Source organism: Rhincodon typus, chromosome 19 (genome assembly GCF_021869965.1).
Source record: "Rhincodon typus isolate 14 chromosome 19, sRhiTyp1.1, whole genome shotgun sequence".
NCBI lineage: Eukaryota > Metazoa > Chordata > Chondrichthyes > Orectolobiformes > Rhincodontidae > Rhincodon > Rhincodon typus.
In genome coordinates, this window is record NC_063350.1 from 23,279,798 (window position 1) to 23,295,086 (window position 15,289).

At 41.0% G+C, this 15,289-nt stretch overlaps 1 protein-coding gene across 1 annotated transcript in view; it reads left to right on the forward strand.

The window, feature by feature from the left end:
* LOC109914174 (DNA (cytosine-5)-methyltransferase 3B-like) overlaps positions 1-9,173 on the forward strand; it is a 124,650-nt gene extending 115,477 nt beyond the window's left edge. Inside the window, exon 15 of the mRNA XM_048608560.1 lies at positions 9,072-9,173. Coding sequence (XP_048464517.1) covers positions 9,072-9,082 — 11 coding nt within the window. The 3' untranslated portion in view covers positions 9,083-9,173. The remainder of the gene's footprint in view (positions 1-9,071) is intronic.
* Positions 9,174-15,289: the final 6,116 nt, after the last annotated feature.

Here is a 15,289-nt window from a genome sequence, read left to right on the forward strand (position 1 = left end):
GTGCAGACTGCCCCACCTGCATAGACTGGTCATTAGTTTTTAAAAGCAATTTAAAAGTAAATGATGGAGTCAGTTTGATTATTTCAGATCCACTTTATTGTTATAAAAGGATGAATGCTATCAGATTACTGGAGAAGAAAATACATACAGCTTGTGGTGAAATTACACATTTGCACTCGATAAATGAACATAAAACATATTGACAGCTTGAGACTCTGTCCTTGGGTAGTGTTGTTGCACTACAACACTGTATTCCTGTGAGTGTGTGCTCATTGCTGTAACTGATGGAGGCATTCACAACAAACAGAACCCATAATTAAACACAGTTAACAATTCTAACTGGTACTCAGCTAACTCATTTAGTGTAGCTCCTTATGTAAAAGTGGAAATGTCCAACTGAAGCCATCTTAGTGGTAATGGGAACTTAGCTCAATAGCTTTCAGAATGTTGCACCCTGGAGCACATTGGAATAGAAATAGTGAGATAATTGGTTTTGTAATAGTGAACTATCTGTATTTTTGGTATTGTATTTGTGTCTTGTAAAAAGAAACAACAAGCATATTTTTAGAGAGTCTTTATTTAGACATTGGAATGAGGTTAGCCAGGTGGATCTCGCTGAGTGTGAGTTCCCTGATTGGGGCTGTTAACCTGGGCCAAACAGGGAGTCCTGGCTGACGTGTAAACAGGAGTCTTGGGGATTCTCCTCAGTCTAGGGACTGGCTCTGAGATAGCTGATCAGAGGCCATGTACTGTGCACATATAAATAATGGGTGACTTTGTGAAGGGATAACAGCCTCTGTGGAGTTATTTTACTGGCGACTAGAGAAATCAGTATGATCCTGAAGAAAATTTTCTCTCATCAGTTGTCTTTGAGTTGGGGTAAGCATTTCTGGCATAATGCCTTTATTCGGGAAGCTTGATGCGTTCAATCCTGTCATTGAAGACTGGACCCAGTATGTGGAAAGAATGCAATATTTTTTCCAGGCATATGACATTGAGGTAGGTGAAAAGCACCGACTAATTCTTCTGGCTGCTTGCGAACTCGCAGCATTTTCGGTTATTAGGAGCCTAACTTTCTCTGAGGCACCAGACACTAAAACACTTCAAGAGTTGATGGATTTAGTCAAGGAATTTTATAACCCCAAGCCTCCTCTAATTCTGAAATGCTATAGGTTTCATTTGGCACTTTGAGAACCAGGGGAAGTCCGTATCGGGATTTTTGATGAGGTTTGAGATGACTGGCAGTGGCATGTGCTTTTGGGTTAACTCTGAATGAAATGCTGAGAGACTGGTTTGTGGGCTTCATGATGTAAACATGCAAATGTGCCTACTAGATGAAGCCCAACTCGACTTCTAACAGGCACTACAAATGGCTTTGTCAACAGAAAATGCAGCAGGTGGAGCGTGTGAGCTACAGGGTATCCCAATGGAAGTGGACACTGTCACCTCTCCAACTGTGCTTGGGGAACATTATTTGAGTAAAGGCAATTGCATAGCCTCACTCAAGACAAGTATGGAGCAGAGGGACCCTAGGTCCGCCCACAGCAAAACCCCAAAACAAAGCAGAGCCTTGGCCAAATGGCGAGAATGTTCTTCAGGATCCAGGCTGGGAAGACATTATAGTTGTTGCCAATATGTGGACTCAAGACAGTAAACAAGTCCCACATGAGCCTGACTGGAGTAAGAAAACTCATAGGCCAGTATCTAGAAGAGTGCACACCCTGAAAAGTCTACCTACATGTGGTTTGGAACTGTTAAATTGTTTAGCAACATCCAAATCAGAACCAGTCAAAATAAACATCCATTAAATGGTCACCAGTTCTGTTGGAGTTCAGTGCCAGCACAGCTGTATCAGTGATTGCAGAACCAGTCAAGATTCGCTCTGGACTCCAACTCTTAAGTTTGCACAAAACGTCAGCCAGACTGAGAATGTGTATTGGGGAACCATTACAGATTAAGTGTCTGACTTTGATTCTGGTTCTAATGAGAAGCAGTTAGTGCAGTTACCACTGATGGTAGTAAAAGGCCTGGGCCCAAGCTTGATGGGACAGAATTTATTGAGAAAGATTCACCTTGATTGGCTCAACATTTTTCAATTAAAATATGGCTGCCTGAGTGCAGTCACAATCAAATACCTGGAGGTTTTTCCGGAAAGTCTAGGGACTATCAAAGGAGCCGAGGCCACCTTCCATGTTGACTAGGAAGCAACTCTGCAATTCTGCAAGGACCGTCCAATACCATTTGCCTTACATGTAAAAGCAGAGTCAGAAATCAGGAGACTGGAAATTGAAGGAATCATCAAACCAGTACAGTTTGCAGAATGAGCAGCACCAGTCGTACTGACTGTGAAGCCTAACAGGTTGGTTTGTGGGGATTTTAAGCAAATGGTAAATCTCTTCTAGCAGCTTAGTAAACACCTAATCCCTCACATAGAAGACTTGTATGCAAAACTGGCAGGAGGTCTGTCCTTCACGAAGCTGAACATGAACCACGTGTACCTGCAACTGCAACTAGATGACAAGTCCCAGAAGTATGCCACAATGAATAACCATAAGGGTTTATACCAAAATACGAGACTGCCATTTGGGGTATTGTCAGCCTGTGCCCTTTTCCAGCAGATGATGGAGAACATTTTACAAGGTTTACCCCAGGTGACGTGCTAATAACCGGGAAGACCAATAAAGAGCATTTAAGGTGCTTGGTCATAATACATAAACATTTTTCCAAGGTGGGGGTATGCCTTAAGATGGAAAGATGAGAGTTCCAGGCACTCCAAGTGACCTACATAGGCTACAGAGTTGACAAGACTGGGTTACACTCATTGAAAGATGAAGTGAGAGTGATCAAAGGTGCCCCAGCTCTCATGTCTGGACCAGAGTTTAGGTCGTTCCTTTGGTTGGTGAATAATTGTGGAAGATTCATATGTAACCTGGCCTCCACCTTGGCACCCTTACACCTGCTATTGAAATAAGGTCAGCCTTGGAAATGGTCACGTAGCTAAGAAGTAAGCTTTAGGGAAGTGAAAAAGCAGCTATCATCATCTAAGGTGTTGGCCCACTACGATCCCAACCAATGCAATGCCTCCTCATGCTATATCGGGGTAGTGTTTGCTCACTAGTGGCCCAGTGGAAAGGAGCACACTATATTTACAATTTATATAGATGATTTGGTTATTTACAATTTATATAGATGATTTGGAGTTGGGGACCATGTGTAGGGTGTCAAAGTTTGCAGATGATTCTAAGATCAGTGGCAGAGCAAAGTGTGCAGAGGACTGTGAAACTTTGCAGAGGAACATAGATACATTGAGTGAGTGGGCAAAGGTCTGGCAGATGGAATACAATGTAAATAAATGTGAAGTCATACATTTTGGTAGGAGTAATAGTAAAAAGGGTTATTACTTGAATGGTAAAAAGTTGCAGCATGCTGCTATGCAGAGGGACCCGGGTGTCCTTGTGCATGAATCACAGAAGGTAGGTCTGTAGGTACAACAAGTAATTAGGAAGGCAAATGGAATTTTGTCCTTCATTGCTAAAGGGATTGAAATTAAAAGCAGAGAGGTTATGTTGCAGCTGTACAAGGTGCTGGTGAGGCCACACCTGGAGTACTGTGTGCAGTTTTGGTCTCCTTACTTGAGAAAGGATGTATTGGCACTGGAGGGGGTGCAAAGGAGGTTCACTATGTTGATTCCGGAGTTGAGGGGGTTGGCTTATGAGGAGAGACTGAGTAGATTGGGATTATATTCATTGGAATTCAGAAGACTGAGGGGGGATCTTATAGAAACATATAAAATTATGAAGGGAATAGATAAGATAGAAGTAGAGAGGAGTTTCCACTGGCAGGTGAAGCTAGGACAAGAGGGCATAGCCTCAAGATTAGAGGGAGCAGATTTAGGACTGAATTGAGAAGGAATTTCTTCACCCAGAGGGTTGTTAATCTATGGAATTCCTTGCCCAGTGAAGTAGTTGACGCTACTTCAGTAAACGTTTTTAAAGATAAGGTAGATTTTTTTTGAACAATAAAGGAATTAAGAGTTACCGTGAGAACGTGGGTAAGTGGATCTGAGTCCACGAAAAGATCAGCCATGATCTTATTGAATGGAGGAGCAGGCTCGAAGGGCCAGACAGCCTACTCCTGCTCCTAGTTCTTATGTTCTTATAGCGTAAGCTTTGTGATGTGCCCATACAAAGAAGGAAGTTTTGGCCGTTATCTTTGATGTGAGAAGGTTCTACCAATAACTTTACGGATGCAAATTTGTGACAGTAATAGACCACAAACTCCTGCTAGGGCTACTTAAAGAAGACAAGGCTGTGCTGCCTAAAGTTTCCGGTCAAATTCAGCGGTGGGTCCTTATTCTCAGTGTGTACAGTTATACGTTGGAACACCCTCTGGACGGCCATCACAACCAGAATTGAAACCTTTCTGGGCCCGGAGAGACCAGATCACGGTAGAGGACAGCGTTTTATTATGGGGAGCAAGAGTGATTGTCCCAAGTAAAGGTTGCTGCCAGATACTGGCTGAACTCCACCAGGGGTTTCCAAAGTGAAGATGTTATGTCCGGTGGCTAGGATTGGATGCTGAAATAGTCGTGTTGGTGGGGCAGTGCCCAGATTGCCAACAGGAAATCAAATTACCGCCAGCAGCTCCCCCATACACGTGGGAATGGCTGGGTACGCCCTGGACTCAGTTACATGTCGACCATGCCAGTGTTTTCCTCGGCTCAATATTCTTGGTCATTTTGGATGCCCATTTAAAGTGGTTGGTCGTGCATAGAGTTCATTTGTCAAACTTGGGGATGCTCGAAAACTGCAAGTATTAGGACTCCCAGAAGTATTGGTCGTAGACAATGAGACATCATTTACCAGCAGGGATTTCACGTATTTCCTAAGCTCGAATGGCATTCAGCATGTTTGGACTCGTCCATACCATCTATCATCCAGCAGCCTGGTGGAAATAGCAGTCCAAACATTGAAGGCAGGCTTAAAGAAACAGCCTACAGCTTCACTCGAAACCATTGTCCCAGTTCTTATTTGATTATAGAACCACCCCTCACGCAACTACAGGGATAGCTCCAGCAGAGTTGCTGATGGAGAGAAGACTCCACACCAGGTTAAAACTGAGGGGTGAAATGGCATCAGGGACACCAATGCCAGCCATATGCCTCCACTAAGCAAGAGAGACAGTTTATTTCAGGGGATAACGTTTGGTGTTGAAACCACAGAAATGGCCCTGCATGGGTACAAGGCAAGGTCTATGTGAGGTCAGGTCCCGTGACATACAAAGTTCAGGTAACTAGGGCGGTCCTGAACAAACATGTGGATCACATGAAAGCTGCTACCTCACAAACGGGGCAGAAGCAAAACACACTCAGCCCCTCAGGATAGCTTAGAAAGGCTGTCAGAAACTGTGGGTTCTCCCCTTTCGTCTAAGCATGAAGAAACCTCAATCTGAGATGGATGCAGCTGAGATCACAGCCTCGATATGGCTACCACCTGAGGAAGAGGAGGAATTTCTTCCAAGATGCTCCGGGTGCAAGAAACAGGCTATGTTCTGGTAGATGTTACTTGTGTCCAAGTCAGCGGGAGGAACTGGACCTGAGGTGAAAACGTGTCAGGAGAAGCTACAAGAAAAAGAACAGACCTGCGTCCCCGGGCTTGGGGGTTTGGGATGTAGTGAATGGAATGAGGTTGGCCAGGTGGATTTCACTGAGTATGAGTTCCCTGATTGAGGCTGTTAACCTGGGCCAATCAGGGAGCCCTGACTGCCTGATAATAAACAGGAGTCTCAGAGATTCTCCTCGCTGTAGGGACTGGCTGTGAGCTAGCTAGTCAGAGTCCATGTTCTGTGCACTTATAAATAAAGAGTGACGGGATACTGGCCTCCGTGGAGTTATTTCACTTCACATTAGTTTATTCTTGAGATAACAGTTACATATTTCAAATCTAGCATACTTTATTCTGTCGATCTGGTTGATGCACAGATCTGTAGTGATGTCATTGGGAGATCTCGTCTGTGAGGGTATTTGAGTTGAATAGTGCAAGGGAACAGAATTAGAATGTAAAATTGTTGTTCAGTATTGTTGGTCTAATGCTAATTCTTCTATTTCATATTGTGATACTTAATAATGCCTTTAAGCTAGCCCTCCCAATGTTGTAACTTACAGTAGAAGATAAAAAATAAAAGATAAATGCAGCAAGAAATATGTGCCCCAGTTGTCCTCCGACAGATCCAGACTTTCTTCCAAATGAACTGGCAATATGCAAGACATCAGTGGTGGGGTGGAGATTCACAATTGTTAACTACATAACAGATTTATTTAAATTGCTGCTGTCCAATGGCGAGATTCTCTCTTTAGGTATGGAATTTAATCTTCTTTGCAAGTCCTCTAAATGCTGCAAACTGTGAATGCGTATTTGTGAAACATTTGAACTTTCAGAAATTATTTGTGTTTTGGACTCTTAGGTAACTAGGACATACATTTTTGAGGATTAGCCTGAGCTAAAATCTCATGAGAAAGGAAATATAAGTAACATTAACTTTGTTTCCCCTTATACATCTCTCTCTTCATTGCTTCAATAATTAAGATAATACTTTTCCCATGAATATTGAATAAGATTCACCAACGTCTTGTCCTTCAGAGTTGTGATTAGGTTCTTGCAGGTGCTAAACTGTAAACCAAGAATGTGAGGTGGAGCTTTGCTTGCTAAATTACTCCTTACAAGTACATCATGAATGGATGAGCAAGCTGAAATTGATCAGAACAATGTTCCCTTTAAAAGTTTACTTCTGTGTATAGCCAATTTGTTTATTGCATGGCAGTGCTGAAAATACATGTGGGCAGCAGGTGAATCCACTCCTGGAAGTTCACAAATCACCTGAGAAAAGTAATTCTCAGGGGCAAGCAATCAGAGAAATGTCCCTCCCTTCAGTAGAGTGGAAGGGGAAGGAGCTGCTTCATCAATGATGGATTGGTTCTCTCCCATGTTTGCTGCTGATAGATTTAGAGTGAATGCGAGAAAACCAGGTTGTAATTGGAACAAGGTGAGTGCTAGCAGTCAGCAAGATTGGTGGGAATTGGAAGTGAGGCTGGTAGGAGGAGGATTGAGAGCGACACTGACCTTTTCTGAAGCTGTGGAGTTAGGCCAAGAACCAGGCAGTGTAGCCAAGGAGCTGGGGGAAATTGAGGCTGCAGAGTGGGCAGAGAGGAGCTGTAAGGGGTTGGGGTTGGGGGTGGGGAGAGCGAGGAGCTGGCAGAGGGAAGGAGGCAGAAGAGGAGCGGACATGGTGGAAGGAGGGTCTGCAAGGGGCAGGGTGAGGGGCTGCACCTGAGGTAAAGGGGCTACAAAGGAGGCAAAAGGATTGGAAAGGAGAATGAATGCTGCAAAGAGGAATGAGTGCTTGCACAATGGGTAGATGGTTTTTGATTGCAAATGGTGGAAAGAGTCTGAAACAGGAATGAAAGTCTGCAGAGGGTGGAGAAGACATTTTAAACTACTTAGCAAAGTAGTTTAAAACTAACCTAACTGGGGAACAGGAAAACTGAAGTAATTAATTCCTTGCAAATTAATGTGGAGTTTCTGATTAAAGGTATGGGGTTCAGGAACTACTACTTGGAGGTAAACAAAGTAGATATATATAAATATATGGATAAATAAAATCTAGATGAGAATGTGGGAGACATGATGAGTAAGTTTGTGAATGATACAAAGATTGGCCAGATGGTTGACAGTGAGGAGGAAGGTCTTAGGTTATAGGAAGATATAAACAGATTGGTCAGATGGGCAGATCAGTGGCAGATAGACCTTAACCCTGAGGTGATGCACCTTTAAAGAAGTAACATGACAAGAGAGTACTTGTGAATGGCAGGACAGAAGCTCAGAGAAAGAGAAAGATCCCTGAAGACGGGAGGACAAGTTAACTAGGGTAGTTAAGAAGGCATACGGGAAACTTGCTTTTAAGAGTTGTGACATAGATTATAAGAACGGGAAAGTTATGTTGAAGCTGTACAAAACTTTAGTGTTGTCACAGTTAGAGTACTGCGTGCAGTTGTGGTGACCACACTGTAGGAAGGATGTGATTGCATTGGAGGAGATACACAGGAGATTCACCAGCATGTTGCCTGGGCTGGAGCGCGTTAGCTACGAAGAGAGGCTGTAGAGAGGAAAGGTCACTGGACCCAAAATGTTAACTCTGTTTTTTCCTTCACAGATGCTGCCAGACCTGCTGAGCTTTTCCAGCAACTTTGTTTTTGTTCCTGGATAGACTCAGGTTGTTTTTTAGCACCAGAGAAGGATGAGGAGGATCTGATTGAGGTATATAATATTATGAGAGGCATGGACAGGGTGGATGCAAAGCAGCTGTTCCCTTTAGTTGAAGAGTCAGTAACAAGGGAGCATAATTTTAAGGTTAAAGGCTGGAGGTTTAGAGAACATTTGAGGAAAATGTCATCCAGAGCGTGGTGGGAATCTGAAATGCGCTGGTACCTATCTGGTGAAATCTCACTACCTTTGAAAAGTACTTGGATGAGCACTTGAAAAGTCATAACATTCAAGGCTGTGGGCCTACTGCTGGAAAGTGGAGCTAATGTCGATTTAGAGTAGTTTACTCGATGCAGACATGATGGGCCAAAAAGCCTGTTATTTACAGTATGATTCTGTGAAAGTAAATGCAATTGTAATGAACACTGTCAATTGTATAACTTAATATTAAGCCATTTCAGCATGTAAACATTTGCATTTGATTTATCACATCTCAAAGTGTCTTCCATACTATGAAATGCTTACATACTAGGTTGCTGTATTAGAGACAAACATGCAGTCGTTATAGCTATACCTCTCCACTCTAGGAAAAACATGTTTAAGTTGATGACTTTTGAGTAAAGAAGTGTGTCAGATATTTTTAACAAATCACTTGTTACTAATATATGCCAGTTGTCTTGCACTAATTTAAATATTGTCATGTCTAGGAACTTAATGCTTAGCCTTTGCATTGTGTCTTTAAATTTAATGAAGAAGTGATGGTTATTGGGGGTGTTGATGAATTCTTCTAATCCTGCATCTATGTAATTTCAGATGCACCATAAATTAAACACAGATGCAGAATCAGATTACAAATACAGAAGGTATTGTTACTAAGTGTCCGCATTGCCTAGCGAAGGAGCTAGTGAAACAAGGGAATTTCCAAAAATCAAAAAGTAGCCCTTGAGAAATCAAGGTAAAAATGGAAAAATAATTATTTTGATCCCTGTAATACCTTTCATTATTTTGTGTGACTTCTCACATGTGGACTTTAACACAGAACAAAGTATACCTGGTACCTTGTAGGCTGCTGCATAGTCATGTATGCAGTTTTATAGGAAAGTTGATCTGGAAGTAATAGTAGACTCATTGGGCTAGATTTTAGTTGTCAGGAAAACTTTGTCGAACTTTAGAAATGGTTGGTGAGACCCAGACATGAAAGCTCCATCCCATTTCTGGCCCAAACTATTGGCACCAGTATTGGAAAGTGTAACTCATGAGTCTGGCGATTCATTTAAAATTAATTGTGAGTTGAAATGGATTCCATTTTGGCTGTTGCAAGGGCCTCAGTTTTGCAGAATGGGAGTCACAAATTGATTGATTAAGCACAACTGTATAAGTCTCCGATTTAATGCTTTTGAAATCTCCGACTCTTTATACTTTCAGAAAAAAAATCTGCAGTTGTCAGAAAGAGTTCAAAAAGCTCTGATGGACTGCTATGATTTGCGGATTTAGGTAAGGGCAGGCACCACATCCACAAACATTTGCTCCCTCTACCGCCGATGCTCAGTAGCAGTGTGTACCATCTACAAAGTGTACTGTAGAAATTCACCAAGGCTCTTCAAACAACACCCTCCAAATCCTTAACCATTGGCATCTAGAAGGACAAGGTCAGCAGATACATGGGAACCCCTCCATCTGTAAGTTCCCCTCCAACCCACTCACTATTCTGACCTGGAAACATATTGCCATTCTTTCATTGTCACTGGGTCAAAATCCTGGAACTCCCTCCTTAGAGCATTGTGGGTGTGACTACAGCAAATAGACTGCAACAGTTCAAGAAGACAGTTCATCCCTACCTTCTCAAGAGCAAATGAGACAGCCAACAAATGCTGCCTTAGCCAGTGATGCCCATGTTCTGTGAATGAATTTTTTAAAAAAAAGTTGTATTTGTTCATGCAATTTCAGTAGAGCTGTTTGTTAACGTTTCCCCAAGGGTATTTATTATATTATTATGAATGAGTTTGAAAGCTACAGTCAACTTAGCAGGGCTTCTGATTTCACAGTTTGAGTGACAGCTTAGTGACACTACTAAAAAATTCACTCTGATATAGGTAGTAAACCGGATTTCTGACTATAAGCTATTAACCACTTGATATACAAAAACTTTGAATGAGTTTCATGAATCAAAGTTTTTTTTTTCATAACCTGGTGTTTAAAGTAGTAACTGTACTGTTAGTTTATTGTTATATATTTGTCCTCACGTGGCTCCTGAAGTCTGCACATGGTAAACACTGGATGATGACTATGGTCGTGGCATGGAGCTAAGAGTATGGGTGGTAGTTGGGGTTGTGGGTTGGGCATTGGGTTCACATGGAGGTATGGAGGGGATGTGGGAGGGGGATCTTACGGTGAAGGATTGGAGCTAGAGCTCCCAGAGAACTAAATAGGATGTTTGAACCAGCCTTCAGCAGTTATCTGCCCTGTGATCACATACACTTTGCTTCTGGAGTTCGTTGGCTGGGCTCAATGCCGTGCACTCCCCCACCCCATTCCACGAGAAGAGTCATGCAAAATTTCCTTCATTAACCACCCACCTTAGTAGCCCAAGTCCAGTCAAAGTATAAGATGTCTATTCATTTTAGAGAAGCAAAGGGAGTTTTGAACTGTATAAATAAAGCAGTAAAGAATAAGTTGCAGTTAATAATGCTTAAACTGTGCAGTGTTTTGTTCACTTCGTTACTCGAGTACTTTGCCAAGGTCTGTTTACTGAGACACAAAGAACAAGTATTAGAGAAGGACTATGATGCTGATTTTTGAGTGTCTGAAGATAAAGTTATGAAACCTACAGCCTGGAAAGGAGACAACTGGAAAAACACGGATAGCACGTAGAGCAGAAACCATGATATAAATTGTAAATTTGGAAGATTATTAAAAGTTAACGTGTGACACAAGATCAAGGGGAGAAGTTCTAATCCGGTTGAATGTGTAGGTTCATGTATCTGAAGTTGAGGAATGACAGCAAGTCACAGTTTAGAAGAGCAGTGTCCATAACAGTAATGCAGAGATAAAATATAAGGCTTTGAATTCTGGAAGTCTGAAATAAAAACAGATATTCTGGATGTACACAATTAGTTCATCAGCGTCTTAAAAAAGAAAATCTATTAATATTTCCATACGGAACCTTTAACAGAACTCGTACTCGTAAAAGGCAAAGGAGGGAAAGTAACATAGATAAGTAATGACTATGAAAGATATGATTACTAATTTATAAAAGGCAGAACCAATTAGTTTAGTTGGCTATTCAGCGAATAGATATTAAAAGTCAAGAAGGCTCTTCTACACAATGGTCATTAATCATTTGAATAATACAAAAGATTTTCAGTATATAGTCCACTACATAATAAAAATAACTATGATGGAATTGTTCTATCATTAATATCCCAATGGTGGTGCTGTAGGAAGTAGTAAATAAATAGTGCCATCAACAGGTGCCCAGGTAAATTGTATAATTTATAATGTAATTTATTTCTAATCTTTAAAGGTTTGAAACTTCATGGCTTCAAAATTAGGACAGGGATTTTAAACCTCTCAACATTTTGTCAATAAAGTATTCACATTGTGCTTTGTAGACAACAATGAGAAAAAATGCAAAACCCAAAAATGTGGGATGAGGAGGGTGGTCAAAAGTTTTCTACAAGGGATGAATTCTGAAGAGAAGTTAGAAGCGCGTGAAAGTGATGGAGAGGTAGAAGAGGAAATGGGAGGTTTTACCCAGCTGAAGTTTCTGCTTTCAACATAATGCATGAAAGAGCAAGATAAATATACAGAAGGTCAGAGTCAACAGAATGAGATGTTGTGAAAAGGTAGGGCAGGGAATAATTACAAGGATAGGTTGGTTGAAAGGTATTAGAGCAATATAAAGCTAAAGACCAAGATTTCAAGTGTGAGGTATTGAGATTGGTGAGCTGCAGCCTTGAACTGCTGCAATCCTCGGGGGAGTAGGGACACCCAAAAGGCAGTACTTTTGGAAACAGAATTCCAGGATTTTTGACTTGGTGGCTGTGAAGGAACAGCAATACATTTCAAGTCAGGATGATGTGTAGCTTGGAAGGGATCTTGCAGATAGTGGCATTCCCATGCATCTGCTGCCATTACCTTTATAGGTGGTAGAGAAGATACTGTCGAAGGAGGATTAATGAGTTATTACTGCTGGGTGTGTTTTAGATGGCGTACACTGCTCTGTGCGCTGAACAGAATGAGTATTGAAGGTCATAGATTGGGTACCAATCAAGTGGGATGTTTTGTCCTGGATAATGTTCAGTTTCTTCATTGTTGTTGCAGCTTAAGCCATCCAGGAAAATGCAGAATTTTACATCACACTCCTGACTTATACCCATATATGGTAGAAAGGCATTGGGAGAGAGGTGAGTTACTTGCCATAGAATTCCTAAATTCTGACTTGGTATAGTAGCTACAATATTTATATGGTTGGTCCAATCAGTTTCAAGTCAATGGTAACCTTATGATGTTGATAATGGGGGATTCAGTGATGGTAATGTCATTTGATGTCAGGGAGCGATGGTTAGATTCTCTAATTGTTGGGAACGGTCATTGCCTGGCAATTGTGTGGCACATATATTACTTGCCACATGTTAATCCAAGCTTGGAATTTGTCCAGCTCTCGCTTCATATGGACATGGGCTGTTTGAGTATCTGATGAGTCACAAGTGGTGTTGAATGTTGTGTAATTATCAGTGAACTCCCAGTTTGATCTCACAATGGAGAGAAGGTCATTGATGAAGCAGTGAAGTTAGTTATACCGAGGACATTACCCTGAAGATTCCTGGAGAAGCAAGTTCCAAATTTTCACTACATTTTGTGTGAAAGAAGTGCTTCCTTATTTCCCTCCAAAATGGTCTAGCCCTAATTTTAAAGTTACGCCCACTTGTTTTGGTTTTATCCTACAAGAGAAAATAGCTGATTTATATTTACACTGTTGAATCACTCTATCACTTTAACCATTTTGAATAGATAACTCCTCAATGTCATATCAAGGGAAAACAAGCTAAATTTCTGCAATGTGGCCTCATAAATTAATCTTTTAAGTTTGGAGAATCTCTGCTGTACCCTTCCAGGACCATGGCAGCTTTCCTGAGTCTTGGTGTCCAAAACTAAATGCAGCACTCTAGATAAAGGTTGCATCAAGGCACATTACAATTGAAACATCACTTCCTCATATTTGAATTCTATTTTGGAACAAAGGCTTCATTCCAATCATATTGTTAATGGTTTTTTGTGCTGATTGTGCATAGATATACTTAAATCTCTTTATTCGTTCAGAGCTTCAGGTTTCTCACCATTAAGAAGTGTTCTAATAAGTTTCTCAAATCAAAATATTTAATAAGTAGCAGTAAGTATTTGTGAATCAAATTATATCTCTATCACAAATCCCAATGTGCTTTAGCTTTGCTCACTCTGTGCAACATTCATACAACTTTCTATTCACATTCACTCAGTTTACTCTGCTTCCTAACTTAGCGCTACCTGCAAACTCGGATATGCAACTCTATTCCTTCATCCAAGACACTGTATGTATAGAAAGCGGAAGCTACAATACAGAGGTCTGGGAACACCACTTGTCACATCCTATCAATAAGAACAACCTATTATCCATTTTCATTAGTTTACAGCTTCTGCCCAAATAATAATCTGTCCAAAAGGTACCTCCCATTCCATGTAGTCTTATTCTGTCTTTAAGCTTTTGCAAAACCTTCTGGAAGTCCATACACAACATCCATATTGACCATCTGATCTAGCTACCTAATCGGGAGCTACCTAAGTCACTTTGCGGGATTGGGGCTTGGTTGGCATGTAGGGAATGAAGAACATAGGGAATGTCATAAGTTGACATAGCACAGGCATGGAGTATATGAGGCACCATGAGGAATGATAAGGGAATATAAATTGGCGTAGTACTGTCATGGGAGATATGAGGGGCTATGGTGAGTGGGTACAGTGTGAGGTGGTGTGAAGGATATGGACCAGGGGGCATAACTGCTTTTATTAAAGCTGAGATGAAGTCCAGAGAACTGAAGCTGAGCCTTTGAAACAACTCATTTTGGCACGTGCCTGGCCCGTGGCCACCTAGGATCTTTCCTACAGCTGCCCTCCCTGTCCAATAAAGCAAACAATTTGATGTGAATGCTGCTTTAAATCAAAAACAGATCTACCAAGTCAGGAAACTTCTCATCACAAATTGCCAATCTCAGTATAAAAATCCAGCCTTTGGATTTTCCAGGGCATGTATTGGTTTTCTATCATATCAAATACTTCTTTATATACCTCCTGTCGGTTTTTCCATGTAAAATACTGAAATGTTGATGTACAGTCTGCTTTCCATCACTGGACTTTGGTAATTCATTTCATATATGCCATCTATGGACCATTTAAAATGTGGAAGGAGATGCACAAGGGCAACTGTTTGATGTTGGGCTGCTATTTTTGATAGTTCATCTTAAGTGTTGTGTAACTTAACAGTTGCTGATATTGAGAATGTGTTTTTTCTTATGATCTCTGTGGGGGGATTAAAACTCCCAAGCTTCCTCACCTCACCACAGTATTGTTACCTTTTAAAGACAAATATGCAGCTGTGGAAAGTTGTTCATTCACCCATTTGAATAGTATAGTTCTATAATGGTACAGAAAGGATAGCAAGAATTTGACCTTTATTGGCCAAGGATTAAGATAATCATCTAAAGCTTTTGCTGTCAAAGAAGAATTTTTCAAAAATAGCTCTGCTTAATTCTTGTGGTGAATGGGGATGGGTTTTGTCCCCATTTAAATGTATTTTCAGTGGATTCACGTCATTTAGTCCTTTACTTCTTGGATTAAATTTATGTATGTACCATATCTCTGACATTCTTTACAACAGCATTGTCCTTTCCATTGATAGGAGAGCATTAATGTGCTAACTAGAATTGTGAATATCAAGTATTTGAAGGTGTCATCCAAAATTGACATCATTTCACAGAGCACTAAGAAGTACTTTT